At 44.6% G+C, this 14,532-nt stretch overlaps 1 protein-coding gene across 1 annotated transcript in view; it reads right to left on the bottom strand.

Annotated features, from left to right (window-relative positions):
- COPE (COPI coat complex subunit epsilon) overlaps nt 1-14,532 on the bottom strand; it is a 224,787-nt gene that overhangs the window by 121,287 nt on the left and 88,968 nt on the right. The window contains exon 5 of the mRNA XM_069649168.1: nt 6,399-6,452. Coding sequence (XP_069505269.1) covers nt 6,399-6,452 — 54 coding nt within the window. The remainder of the gene's footprint in view (nt 1-6,398; nt 6,453-14,532) is intronic.

The following is a 14,532-nucleotide window of genomic DNA, read 5'->3' as shown; positions in this document are numbered from 1 at the left end:
TAGCCCTAGGTGGACGGAGGGGCACATGGGTGCAATCGATGGCACCAAGCACTTTAGGGAAGTGCGCCACCCTGTAAAAGTCCTGGACCACGGCCTGCATTTCTGCGGGTGTTCTGGGCATGTATATGTGCCTACGGACTGCGGGGCGTGCAGTCATGGTTGCCAACACCTGGTGCAGGCAGCGTGACCTGTGAAATGCCGCCGACAATGGCAGTTGTCCGCTGAAATGACCGAGTGGCCAAAAAATGCAGTACATTGAGCACCTTCTCCAAGGGTCTCAGTGCTTGGGAGCACAGGGTGGGTGATGTGAGGTCATCTTCCCACTCCATGAGCAGGTCTAATAAGATATGAGGTGGAAACCTATACCTGGTCATCAGGCATCCCAAAAAGGCTGGTCCTGGGTTTAAAAAAGCGGGCCCTGGCTATCCTCATCACTCCTGCGAAAAATGGCACATTCATCATAGCTGTATAGTGCGTTGGTTTTTCACGCACCCTTTTTATGTATTTATTTTTAGTGCGCAGCGACGCTTACGCCTGCTTTTGCTTGGCAGACGTGTTTCGGGATTAGCGCGTCTTTTTCCGCATGCAGGAGAGCCCGGTTCAATTCCATGAATATGTGTTGTTAGCGCGCGTGTGGGCATTGCAAGTATTTTACTGTGGTACTTCAAACGCAATGCCCACATTTACGCTTGTTCCCCATTCCACGTGTTCCGCCCCCTTTTTAGGTGACTGCACTAGACGGTATGGGGCTTCGCTGGGCGTCTGGGTGTCTTGCTCAAGGCGTTCGTGGTGTACAGTGACGTGTAGGACCCGTGCGGATTCAGCACAAGTCTCCGGTAAGCCACGCGCTGTGGTCCATGAATCAACAAACTGGCGATTGTGCGCGTTTTGCACGCAAGCGCCCGTTTTTCAGCACTATTTTATTCTATGAATCGGGCCCTTAAAGTTGGGTCTAAAATCTTTTTGCAAACTTGTGTGCAGATTCATAAAACGGCACCAAATGTATAAGCTGCACAAACATTTTGTTACCCCACCTCTAATTGACCCCTCTAGGCAAAACCGGACCAAACAAAAGCATTCGAAATTGGGTCTAAAACGATATTGCCAAATTTCATGCAGTTTTATTGAATGGCGCCAAAAAAAACTGCTTTTCACTGATCCTACAATGCATAAATATGCATGATGTCCTCGATCTTTTGTCAAGTTCGTGAAAATCCCAGCAATGTCCAGAACATCTAAGATGTTCGCGGACAAGAACAACGAGCAGATTTTTGGCTTTTTATGGCCACATCCCTTCCTAATCACCTACCCAGAGATTGTTGCATTTGTTTTAAAAATGTAATTTGTTTTTAAATGTTTATATGGCGATGTTCGCGACTACGGGCGCATTTGGCAAATCCAAAATGGCGCTTTTTGAAATGTTTTGATGCAGCTCATGTTTTTAATTGACCAATCAGAAGGCGCGCAAGATGTCCGCAAACGTTATGCAACATTTTGATTGGCCCAGGTGTCCACGGACTCACTTCCTGATCCGGTGTCCGTGGACCGAACTTTTTATTTTGACCTACTTTTAGGTCATTTTAAAAATATCTACTGGATGGATTTACACCAAATTTGCAAAAGCACATTTTCAGAACCAAGCTGCTGCTCCTCACGCAAGTTTGGTGTAACTCTGTCCAGCGTTTTGAACTGTAGGCATGAGCTATTCTTTTTTATGGGAACCCCCCCATAAGTTTGCCCCCCCCCTGACGAAACCGCACCAAACATCCCAAAATCATTAGGAGGTGGCCATATATTTTTTTTTTGCAAAGTTTGGCGAGGATTAGTCAAATGGTGCCAAAATGATAAGCCACCCAAAAACTGCTCTTCCTATGGGCTGAGCAACTTCTCCATATCTACAGGTGGCTACTGCAGGCCCTGTGATATATACATTATATATCGTTGCTATTGTGCCAAATAATAAATAGTGCACATTTGATACTAGTTCTTAGTCATAACCTGAATAATGGATTACGATTTTTTTTTTATTACAGCAGAATATAATAGAGATCACTTGAATGATTATTACCTACATCTCAAACTTGTGGGGAACAAATTAATGTCTCCAGTTAGTCCAGCGGTCAATCCACACTATTCCTTCATACTAGGATTTCTACAAATGGGGTCGATTTCTAGTGATGCTACACAGTAATGCATTGACATCAGGAGCGTCGCTACAAATAGACAGTGCGTTGTGGCGTTATTAGTTATAGTTGGAAAAACATATCTAAGCATGCCTGATCGACTTTCTATATTTTGCAGTTACTGCATTCACTAGTGCAAATGAAGATATTTTTAGAGGTTAGTCAAATTATGATCGATGTTCTCTGTATATAGTTATTTAAGTTGTATAGTTTCGTAGTCGTTTATATAATTGGTTAAGCATTTAGGTTTTAATATTCAATTTTTTGTGAGAAGGAATACCCAGTAATGAGCTGGGGAAAAAATATGGGTTATAAAAACACCAAATAAAAAAATTCACTTTCTTGTTAGAGTCCAGTCTGGCATGTGTCCATATTGTTGATTCATCTTGCTTCCTTCTGTTTAAGGAGTTTTTCTTTATTTTCTCTGATTGGCGGTAGATGGACTACTTCCAGCACAATACATTTTAAATGTCCTACTTGATATATCTGATGGTCTTCGCTTGTAAAACCTGCTACAGGAACAGTGGCGGGCGGTTAATAAGGGCGGGGGGTGAACACCCCCTACACATTAGGGTGTGCAGAGATTAAAATGTGTTCATTTCTGAATCTGCATTGGTTTTGTTACGAGCAGCGGGGTGTGGCAGCAAATTTGTACAAAAATAAATAAACGTCTTGCATTGTGGCTGGGTCTGGGTCCAACCACAGAGGAGCGCGTCCCATTGTACGCAGTTTTCGTGTAGACTGCATGGATGGAGCTCAGAGCTCCACGCACTTTACTTAATCTATCATCTAGCAGATAATCTAGGAGACTGGCAGGGAGATAAATCAGTGGCCCTGCCAGTATAAATCTGTGCGCAAACAGCATAGTGGGTCAGCAGGATGAATCTGATCTTCTGCATACACTCAGTAACAGCATAGCAACACAATTTTACAAATATTCATTGGCTATTTGCCAGCCAATGAAATTCATTGATGTGTGGGTGGGGTGATGGGCGCGCAGTGCCATTTCTCACTTAGTTCCGTTGTTGGACAGTTTTCTGCAGTGAAGAGACAGGGCGTGGGCAGCCGCCCAGCGAACAGTAAGCAGAGCCACGAGCACAGCCTTGCCAACTCCGAACGGTAAGTATAAGAGAAGGAGTGTGCCCAGACGCGGCTGGACATGGACCAGTAGTCCAGCCGCTGTACAGCCTACATTCCACTGGGCAGGCCAGACTTCAGGACCTAGGTTTGAAGCTCTGTCTACCCGCTGTGACAACATGGTCATGACTGGAGGGAGACAGAGAGGCGAACCAGCCCTTACCCGCTCAGTGGTCCTAGCGACTGCGCTTTTCTAAACCGTTTAAAAAAAAAAAAATGGATAGTGGAAAGGTAATATGCATTCATCTGTGTTTAACAAAAGCATGAAACATCAAATGGGCTCTGCTTTAATATTAACCACTACATTCTGCATGTAACATCGGTTTACGATAAACAGATTTAACATGCTATGGGCTCTTCATATCTTTGCATCCCCAAAAAGGCCTGGCTTGTTACCCCTGATGCAACGCAACAATGCGCACACTGCCCCGAGGCCTTGCCAGGCCCAGCAGTACACTGTTGCTGAACGCCCTTCTTATTTCTCTTTACAAATGCAGCCATTAAAGTTTGTTTATTTATTTATTTAGTGTCAGCACAGGGCATTTGGCTGAGCTCTGGGATTGAACACCTTTGTCATGGTGGGGTCTGAGCGGTATTATTGATGTCCTGAAGGTATTGCGCTTGGACGAGCTCTCTTTGGTCATCTGAACTATGAACGATATTAAAACTTTGGCTCATGAAAGCACAACTACTGTTTACTTTTCAATGCATTTAACATGTTCTATGCTGGCTGTCGCTGGAACTCACCTTCCACCATCCTGTGAACAGGGCTGCATCAGTGAATCTTGCCTTTCTCCAACGCCAAGGGTTGCACTCTGTTCCAGGACCCCACTGGACAAATCCTTGCACCCGCAGCTTCTGGGCACCTCTCACCGGAGCAAACAGCAGGAAACCCAACCTCCAGCGACTCAGTCGACCCATCAAGACATCTGGGAAAATCGGAGTTGGAGGAGGAGTGGGGGGGAGAGGCTAAGTAAACAATGCATTTGTCTCCCCCTTGTCCTCCGCAGGATAACATTCAGAGCAAGTCTTTTTTATCCTCCCATTCCACTGCCTTTTGGTCATCGAACCCGGATAGTACCACCTGAAAGATCAGAACACATTTTACTTACCTAGTAACTTTGTTGCATACCTTCTTAAGAACAATCGCCAACACAAGTAACTTACCTGCTACAGATACATTCTGGGGAGAAGCATTGTGGCTCCTGTGACCTTTGGGCAAAAGACTCCATTCTTCTTAGGGATTGGACTGCTGAAGTTAAGGAATATCCCTTTTGACTTGGTTCAATCTTTCCTACATCATTGTACCTAACCTGAGCTGCTGTAAGTCACTGAATGCATTTTAGGAACCTATAGTGAATGTTTGACTATTGTGCGATAATATCACCTGCTGGTTTAATTTTGTTAGTGTATATTTAAAGCCTATAGTAAATATTTGTATTTTTGATACATTCCGGTCTAAAGTGAATTGTGTGCATCATTGTGCACCCCTGAACCCACTCACACTCTCCTGAGAATAGCATTGACTGCTCTCCAGTTTTAACTTGAGTGGGTTTATGGTAACCTCAAGAGTTCACTGTTCACTATAGATTTTAGGAGGGGGCACCTAAAATCTGTCCACCAGGCCAGATTCTTTAAAAAAAAAAAAAAAAAAAAAAATCTTAACAGTGGGGAGCAAGAGTAAACAGAGTGCCAGAGTGAGAAATAAGAGCAGAGTCCAAGACTGCAGGGAGATTGGGAAAACCCAGAGTGGGAAGTGGAGACTGAAAGAATCGCAGAGACCTGGGCTGGAACATCTTGACAGCATTCCATAACACAAAGAACTGTCGATCTGGACCTTGAACGGTGGGCAAAGGCATTTACTAAGAAGGGACAGGGTTTGGTTAGAAGCCAGCAGCCATCATTTCCAGAGTTATAGTTACAAAGTCTTTCTTTGTTGTTTTTGAAGACAAAGTGGTTAGGTTAGTGTAGGATTCTAGACAAAGGACTTTATTCACTTAGAGATCCCGACAATTACCCTTTGGACTTTTTTTTATACAAAAAGGGCTGTAGCTTGTGGGAAAGATAAGGCGAACAATAAAAAAATGAAATCCTTAAAACCAAGCCTCGGTATCAGAGTTCTGATTCTGACTTCCCACATAGTGTTAGGAGACATTGATTTCCTTAACATCTTTGTATGTAAATTACCCTTTTTACTGATATGTCCACAAAATCAAAATAGTCTTTATAGGGTGAAACAGAGCACCGAGCAATCGAGGCACTGTGTTTTGCCCTGGAATAGGTTACACGTTCTGGCGAGTGTCAACAGGTGCGTCGGGCACAAGTTTAGCCCAGGCCCAGTAGGTTTGCACTTTGTAATCTAACAAGGAAATTAATAGCAGCATTCCTCCTCACTCCTAATCGCTCAAGGCTCCAAGGAAAAAGTAGTATCGGGAAGAGAGCTAGCAAACCTGCTTGGAGCAGAGAGAAATGCATCACTCTGGCCACTGTGCCCGAATCACCTTAATGAAGCCCTAACTCTCTGACCCAGTTGTTTTCACTGATGGACACAATCTCTCTTCCAAAGTCAAGTCCTCTGCCCCTTCTAACATTTCTACTTCCTTCTATTACAGCGTTTGCAGGGGCCTGAAGAAGGGGTGACCACTATAGAAGAAATCCATATCCATTTACAATAAAAGAAAATGTAGAGCAACATCACTATCCAAATTTTGACCATGACTTCCAGGAACGATTTTCTACTGTGGTCCACATTCACAATTAGGCTGAATGCCATTTAAAATGTGAACATTAAAGTAAAACAGACATCCTTTCAGTCTGCATTTATTGACAGGGAAATGGAGTGCACTGTGCTTATACCAGGGCTGCAGCCTTTTTGTTACCGCATTCCACCCACCTCTAAATGATGTTCACTGAGTTGGTGTACCACAAATAATTTGTATAGGTCCAAGCACCTTTTGCTGAACGGATGGCAGGTACGTATGACATTCCCAGGACGAATTCAAGTAAATATTAATTATCCTATTCAGACCCTGGTTCCCTGGCAGTATGCACCAATCATACGTTGAAACGACCTCTTACCGAGCTAGATCCAGCCGGTCAAGCTTCAGCAACACTTGAACTATCATCGCCATGCTGTGGAGAACAGACACCAAGAGTTAGCTCTGAAGTCAATGTACTGACTAATAAAAAAAAAATAAAAGAACAAAAACACAAACATTAAGTGTTAGCCGAATGGCTGTGGAATTCTTTTAAGTGAAAAAAACGAGTGGTGCAAATTTCACACCAATCGACTGAACATTTTACGATAAACTTGCTTATGGGTCATAAGAAAGTGACCTCAATCAACTTTTACTTGCGGTTTGGTTATTAAATACGTCCAATAAAGGAAAAGAAAACAGTGTACACATTTATCTAATCCTTATGGTTAAATTATGAAAAACATTAATACTATTTAAATGCAGTGGGTTTAGAAACAACTGAATCTCGAGACAAATCTATCAAATTTGAGAACTAACACATGAAGAAAATATGCTCTAGGAAGACTCATTTAACCAGTATTTAGAATCCATGGACACAGGAGCGTTTCAACTTTGAAACAAGTGCAAGGACTATGGGATATTATGACTGCCCATCCAATTTTGTGACAACATTTACATTTAAAAAAACCGTTGTTTTGGACCAAGAATTGAGCTTTCAACTACTGAGTTAATGTTAAGAAAACCATTCAGTTTTTGGATAAACATGCCTAACTAAGCTTGTAAAAAGAACCCAATTGATCACTTTGCAAATGTTAAACATAGCTCAGAATAACGCAGCAATGCCAACCCACATTCTTTCATTCAACAAATTAAAACAGGTTCCGAGTTATGAAACAGCATGTTGAGTAATGTCAGTTTGGGGTGAGGAAGTGAAACTGAATTTTATTTTGAAAATCCATTCATTTGAAATTTAAAAGTAATTGCGTTGGTTGGGCAATAAAGTTGATTGCAATTAAGGTCCTGCATGAAATTCTCCTCCTTTGGATTAAGTCTTTAATGATATGATGTGGCACTTATAATGCGCCTGCACACAACCGTTACTAGGCGCAAGCCACTTTAGCAGTTCATTCCTGTAATCAAGGAGACTAAGCACAGGGAGTTTTGGGAACCTCCCTCTTTTCCTGCCCTGCCCTGCCAAACACGCTGGAGCCAGAAACGGGCTTCACCAGTGAATCCCACCAAAGACAAAACGAACAAAGGGACCAAACCTGGTTTGGCGTGCAGAGTACATTTCTAGAAGGACCTTTCCAACAAGAAATGGCGAAAAGAGACGACTGTGGCCATTTTGACAAAATGGGAACCCATGGGGGCAATACTGCAGCTGCGAATGCAGCCTGCGGTAAAAACGCACAATGGTAGGAAAAAGTAAACCACTGCCACCAGCCATTAATTGTAGAAAGGGTAACAAACATGTTACATGAGAAGGTAGACAAAGGGAACCCCTCCAGCATAGTGTGTGCTGAGTCTACAAAAAAAAGGGTAAGGAAAGTCAACTTAGTTTATTCAAGAGAAGGTATGTAAACCTTGCAGTAATCCAAATGACTTTGCGGTGAGACTGCACTGAGGGTGCTGGGTGTCACAACACAAAGATGATGCCTATGGAGTTTGTCAGACTCCAAAACCAAAAGAAACACTGGGTTCAAATCAAAGAAAAAATACATGAGAGAGTGGGGAAAAAGGTCTTGATCTCTCCAGGATAAAAATGAAAAGTCCGGCCAGCAAAAGATCTGGGGGCCTCGAAGGTAGAGGGAATTAGCACATTTCTGAGAATTCTCCCTAAGAGCCTGAACGAGGGAGACCAGTTGTGAACATTGTGTTAAAAAGGGTCTGAGCCTGATGGAGGGGGACCTGTGGTTAACAGTGAATCACCCGAGAACGTATGAATGCGAGAATCCTAAGAAAAAAGGAACTTTGGTGTTTGTTGCATCAGGCCCTCTGTAATAAGAGCCTTTGAATGGTAGAGAGACTTGGCACAGAAGGCCCTGATACTTAAGTGTTGAACTGCATCCTCGTGGCCGAGAAGCCAGTGTGTGCGAAGCTCAAGCGTGCCACCTTGTTCCGTGCTGAAAACGTGGGGTAGGGAAGCAAACTGCTCAACTATGCTGACATATCATTACTTGAACACTTTTCTTTTTGTATAACATTGTTTCCCACACCATTTGTATTTAGAAGTAAGGATTGGCAATAGGTTTATTAGTAGAGGCTTTTATTTTGACAGACTCCACTAGGACTGCGTTATTATTTGATGGTTGTAGCTTGCTCCCATCTTTAGGGTTAGCTAGGCGTTCAACCAACCCATATAAAGTTAAATATGTGATCACTTGTGTCGGACATCACCGTTTGATACCATGCCTTCCTTCCAGGGGTAACAGACAGACTGGATGGATGGCCACGGGCACATGATTGTCACGAAAAGATGCATTGACCAATCAAGTCAATAATGGGGCAAAGACTTTATGGTCCAGATTAAGTTTGGGAGGTAGAATGTTTTAGGGACAGAATGACGGACGCATGGTATGAAGTGTTCTTTCCATGTCCACAAGGGAGATAGGGGAGAACCTGAATTTAGGAAGTTCCAGATTTTTAGAATGATGATCAACAGAGTTGGTTCTAGCGTGAGGCAACTAGGTAGATTTTGATTTTATCTCATGCTTTAGCCACTTTAGAGGCAAAGGCTGTTTGTACATACAATCTTGAGAAGATGGCGAGAATGTAAGTGATTGAGCTCTAGGTATTTCCATGGATTTGAGAATCTGAAACAGTTTCCTGGAATTGCTCGGAGCTTCCTTAGTTAGTTGAAAATCTTTTATTTTTTGTAATGATGAGGGTATCTTTATAAAATGTTTCAAGATTTTTCCAGAGGGAATAGAAATGCTCCACAAGACAACACAAGTTACAGAGAACCTGCAAAAGACACGCTAAGGACACAGGCTGCAAAGCCTGGATGAGAGGTATGGGTGGACACCCAAACACCTTGTAGCTCACCCCAGTTACACTCGAGGGACTATTCAGATTAACATAAATTCTACGTTTAGCCCCACAGTACCTTAGGTAAGATCAAACAAACGAAGCTGGATTCTCTCCTTTGCAGCAGCGACAGGCCCGGTCTCCCGATTCCTCGTTCTGTTGACAAAAGGAAGGACTCTGAATGGGATGCAACAGCAGAGGTCACGAGAGAGGACCCTCAGCATGGATTTCTTCAGACTCCCTGATTGGTCTGCGGTTTTGGCACCTTTTTAATCAGCTCCAACAAAGGACTGTTATCGATTCTGATGTCCTGCACTCTGATGAGGGAACTGCGATGAGTGGGATCATGCCTCTAGAGGTCCAACTGGAGCACAAAACCTCTGGACGGATTCGGACTCGCAAACACCTTGCATTACAAATGGTTTGCAGGTCCCCCTGGTATTCACGGTTTGCAGCCCTTGAAGAGCAAAATACCTCAGGGGATGGCTAAATCTGCAGTTCATCTCAGGGCTGGTTGGTCCTACCAGCTAAAAGGAAAGAAGTCCTCTTCGGAGCGCCTCTTTCGAAAACATAACGGGGTCATGACAGCAGTGGTTGCTTCAGTTACTGAAAGGGTCTGCAGACGTATCTGGTCATCTTAATCTTTGGATTTTCTGTTCCAGTGGTCGACTTGTCTTCTACCTCTGGGACATCAACTTATATTCGGTTTTCCCACTCACTCCTCTGCAAACTCAGCATTTTACAGAACGGGGTGGGTGGATGTCCAGAACTGCTTCCATTCAGGCACTCTGGCAGACAAAGGGCAGGCGAGTGTTAACTCCTCTTCCACTTCCTGCCTTTGCTGGAGGAGCCTAGGCAGGGACATCCAAGGGGTTCCCGCCAAAGGCAAAGCACAAACACAGAATGGTAGAAGGGCTGACAAGTACGAGGAATGGCGAAAAAATAAAAAGGAACCACCATGTTAGAACATAGGTGACCGTATTGTGCATAACCGAGATTGTGAACACAGTCTGGTAAAAAAAAAAAAAAGAAATTGGCACAATAGTTGGTAGAACACGTACACTGCCGCCAGCCATAACTGTAGGGTTGTCACTGTGACTAGAAAGTCACAGGAGCAGAGAGAAGGGTGTTACTAGGTATCCCCTTAGCACTCCACAGAAGGTGGTGTGTGCTAATCTCTCATAAGCACAATTTTTCTGAAGGATACAAAGTATCCCTCTTTCCTTAAGAAGAGTTGTTCTAAGGAAATAAGATAGACATAAAAAGGAGACCCCCCAAAGGGTTCCCAGCAGCACTGCACAATGCTTCATTACTTTTAGAGATGTGGAGTGAAGCAGACTCCTTGAGTTCCAAAAGTCAGAGCAAATAAAGAATGAGGGGGGAAAAAGGCTCCCCTCGTTCAGGATAGAAAGAAAAAGGTCCAGGAGTCCAGCAAAAAAGTGCTGGGGGTCTCACTAGGAGAGGGGATTAAGCATAACAATGATAGTCTCCCTAGCATTAATCATGACTTTCTAAAACATATGTCACAGTGCGGCAAGTAATTATCACTTTTTTTAAATAAGTTCTTTTTTAGAAGACGTCCTACCTGAAAATGAAACAGCAGTAACAGATATGTAAAAGTCCAAGCAGACTAGCTCATAAGAGACCAAGAGGGACCAGTATTTCAAACGGAAAGTCTTTGGCAGGAATTAGTTACCTCTGTGTGACAGTGCCCCAAAGGAGAAGCTCCTATACTTCTGTTAAAGGGAGATCCTCTACAGTTTGTGAAGATTAAGAAGAGGCCCATTAACCGAAGAAAAAGGTTAGGAGTTTTACAAAAGTCCACCTTGTGTAGGACTTTAGAAAAACTCACACTTGGGACACAGGATCCAACTCTTAGTATAGGGCAGAAACACACACATTTTGTTGGTAGCAATGGCTGAGCAGCCAGGCTGATCTTAGGAGGGAGAAAGGGCTGTAGGTGGAACAAAGAACTAGAGTGTGCACGTAGGCCAAAGAAACACTGATCCTAAAGTTCCATCAAAATAATGGTTTATTTGATAAATACAATAAGGTAAAAGGCAAGTACTATAACATACAATAAGTAACCCACTTTGCAATACTTTTAGAATGGCAGTATGCAATTCAAATGTCAGCAAAATCTTTATATAATCATTCCGAAGAACAAGTTTTACCAACGGTAACGTTCTTTCGAATGGATGTTCCTCCCACGTATTCCTCATCTTGTGATAAATCGTTATCTCCAGCTTCGCTGCTTCGGAAAAAAATTCTCGCCAGATGCAAGTATGCAAGTCAAGAATTTTAATACTAAATTTAAGTCCCAGGTTGGTACATGAAAAGGTACTGGAGGATATACATTAGTGAGCCCCTTTAAGAATTGAATTATTAACGGTATTTTGAAGTATGAAACCTCTTCCGAGGAGCGCTTGAAAATGGACAGCGCAGCAAGGTATCCTTTTATTGTTCCTATCTGGAGCCCCAGATTAGCTAGATGTAGCAGAAAAGAAAGCACCTATTCCAGTGACATCGGTACAAAGACTTTGTCGCTGGTCTTCTGGCCGAAAGCAAGATTTCCATTACGTCATCCGGAAGATCCCAATCCTTGTATCTCAACCTCTCAGAAACCATGAGTGAAGGTGGAGTGTCTTGACCTCTGGATGGAGAACCCGACCTTCCCCTTGCGAGAGAAGATCCTCTCTTTGCGGAAGACGTATTGGAGGGCAGATGGACATGTCTAGAAGGTCCGGGTACCACGTCCTCCTGGCCCAATCCGGGGCAATTAGGATCATGGTTTTCCTGAACTTTCTCAACCTCCTGATTACTTGAGGAATCACGGGGACTGGCGGAAACGCGTACAGCAGTGGAAACTTCCACTCCACTACGAATGCGTCTCCCAGAGCTCCTTTTGAGGAAATTCCCTCGAGCAGTACTGATCGCACTTCCGGTTGATCGCGGTGGCGAACAGATCCACTTGTGGGGTTCCCCAAAGGGCGAAGATCTCCAGAAGGACTTCCTGAGCCAGCTCCCACTCGTGAGAGACCGTGCTCTGCCTGCTCAGAGCGTCTGCCGCCGTGTTCTTCTCTCCGGCTAGGTGAATTGCCGACAGAGATTCCTTCTCATATTGCCCAGAACCAGGGCTGCATTGCCTCTCTGCACAGTGGCAGTGACCCTACACCTCCTCTTGTTGAGGTAGTACATGGCCACTGTGTTGTCCGTCATTATCAGAACATTCTTTCCCTGTACAGAGGGCAGAAAGGCCTGCAGAGCTAGTCTGATTGCCCTCAGCTCTAATAGGTTGTTGTGTAGTTTGGACTCCGATGGAGACCAAAGATCGCGGATTGTCAGATCGTTGGTGAGTGCTCCCCACCCCGTGAGTGAGGCGTTCCGTCACTACCGTCATCTCCGGCCATGGTTGCCATAAAAGACTCCCTTGAGAATGTTGTTGTTGCAAGCCCACCATAGAAGATCCTGAGCATCTGCGCTCGGGACTTGCAGAAGATCCGACATATTCCCTGAGAACTGGGACCACTGAGTTCTGAGTGCCCACTAAAGGGATCTCATTCTCAACCTGGCCTCTGGTACTAGAAAAATTCAGGATGCCATGAGGCCGAGCAACCTGAGAAAATAGAAGGCCGGTAGACGTTGGGCATTCTGGAATTTTGTTACCATCTGCTGGATGTGGAGAGCTCTCACTTCGGGAGGCGAGGCTTTTCCCGATGAAGTGTCCAAGACTGCTCCGATAAAGTGGAGTTGCTGGGCTGGTATCATGTGGGACTTCTTGAAATTGAGGGAGAAGCCCAGTTTGTGGAGGAAGTGGCAGGTGATCGAAAGATGTTCCTGAGCTTGTTCTGGAGAACTTGCTCTGATCAACCAGTCGTCCAGGTAGGGATATATGTGAATACCTCCTTTCCTGAGACTTGCTGCCACAACCACCAACAGTTTGGTGAAAACCCTCGGGCGGAGGTCAACCCGAATGGCAGAACTCGAAACTGATAATGAGAATTGCCAATCGCGAACCTCAGGTACTTTGTGCTTTGGATGGATTGGCACATGAAAGTAAGCATCCTGAAGGTCCAATGATACCAACCAATCTTGGAGTTGGAGAGCCTGAAGGATCTGAGAAAGTCACCATCTTGAACTTGTCCTTCCTGAGGAACTTGTTCAAGTTTCTCAAGTCCAAGATGGGTCTCAGTCCTCTGTCCTTTTTTGGGATGTGAAAATATGGGGAGTACCAACCCCTGTTCCTCTCCGCTACAGGTACCACTTCTATGGCACCTTTCTCTAGCAGGGTTAAAATTTCCTGCAACAGGAGCGGATCTGGAATTTTGACGGAGTTGGCTCCCGGTGGATGATTGAGGCCTTTTTAGAAAGGGGAGACAGTAACCTTGGGCTACTATTTCCAGTGACCAAGCATCTGAGGTAATGCCCCGCCATTCCTTCATATGTTGAGAGATCCTGCCTCCCACTGGTGGTTTGTGTAACAAGGTCTCAGAGGGATTTGGAGGCGGCTGCAGGAGTGGCTGACGGTACAGATGCCGCTCCTGAGGCTGATTTTGCACCTCTTCCCCGTGTTCCTGCCCCTTTGAGAGGCCTGTCCTCTTCCTCTACCAAAAGAGGAGTAGTATCGAAAAGAACGACCCCTCCAGGAAGATGAGCCGGAATAGGGTTTTAGAGGCTGGCGCAAAGAGGCGCTAAGTGATTTAGCTGCCGCTTTCGAGGTCTGAAGTTTTTCAAGGCTTTCATCAGCCTTTCTGCCAAAGAGCCTCGAGCCATCAAAGGGCATGTTGAGGAGTCTAGCTTGCACGTCCGGTGCAAATCCCGACTTCCTCAACCACGCAAATCTGCGTAGCACAACGCTTGCAGTCATGGATCTGCTGATACCATCAGCAGTATCCAGTCCAGTCTGGAGGCATTCTCCCATTGCCTCCTTCCCGTCTTTGACTATATTCAGGAAGCCTTCCCTTTCCTCGCCTTCCGGAATATGATCAGCCGCCGCCGAAATACAGTCCCACAGGGTATGGGTAAACCTGGCTAGGGTACAGGTGACATTTGCCGACTTAAGTGCCATACTGCCTGACGTGAAAACTTTACGTGCCCAGTCGTCCATTTTTTTATCCTCTCTATCTGGAGGGATAGTTGGATAAGCAGTTTGTTTTGAAGTGGATGCTGCTTGAATGACTAAACTCTCTGGAGTCGGATGTTTATTC

Source organism: Ambystoma mexicanum, chromosome 1p (assembly GCF_040938575.1).
Source record: "Ambystoma mexicanum isolate Mex_15411 chromosome 1p, UKY_AmexF1_1, whole genome shotgun sequence".
Lineage (NCBI taxonomy): Eukaryota > Metazoa > Chordata > Amphibia > Caudata > Ambystomatidae > Ambystoma > Ambystoma mexicanum.
This window is presented reverse-complemented; position numbering and strand designations above follow the sequence as displayed.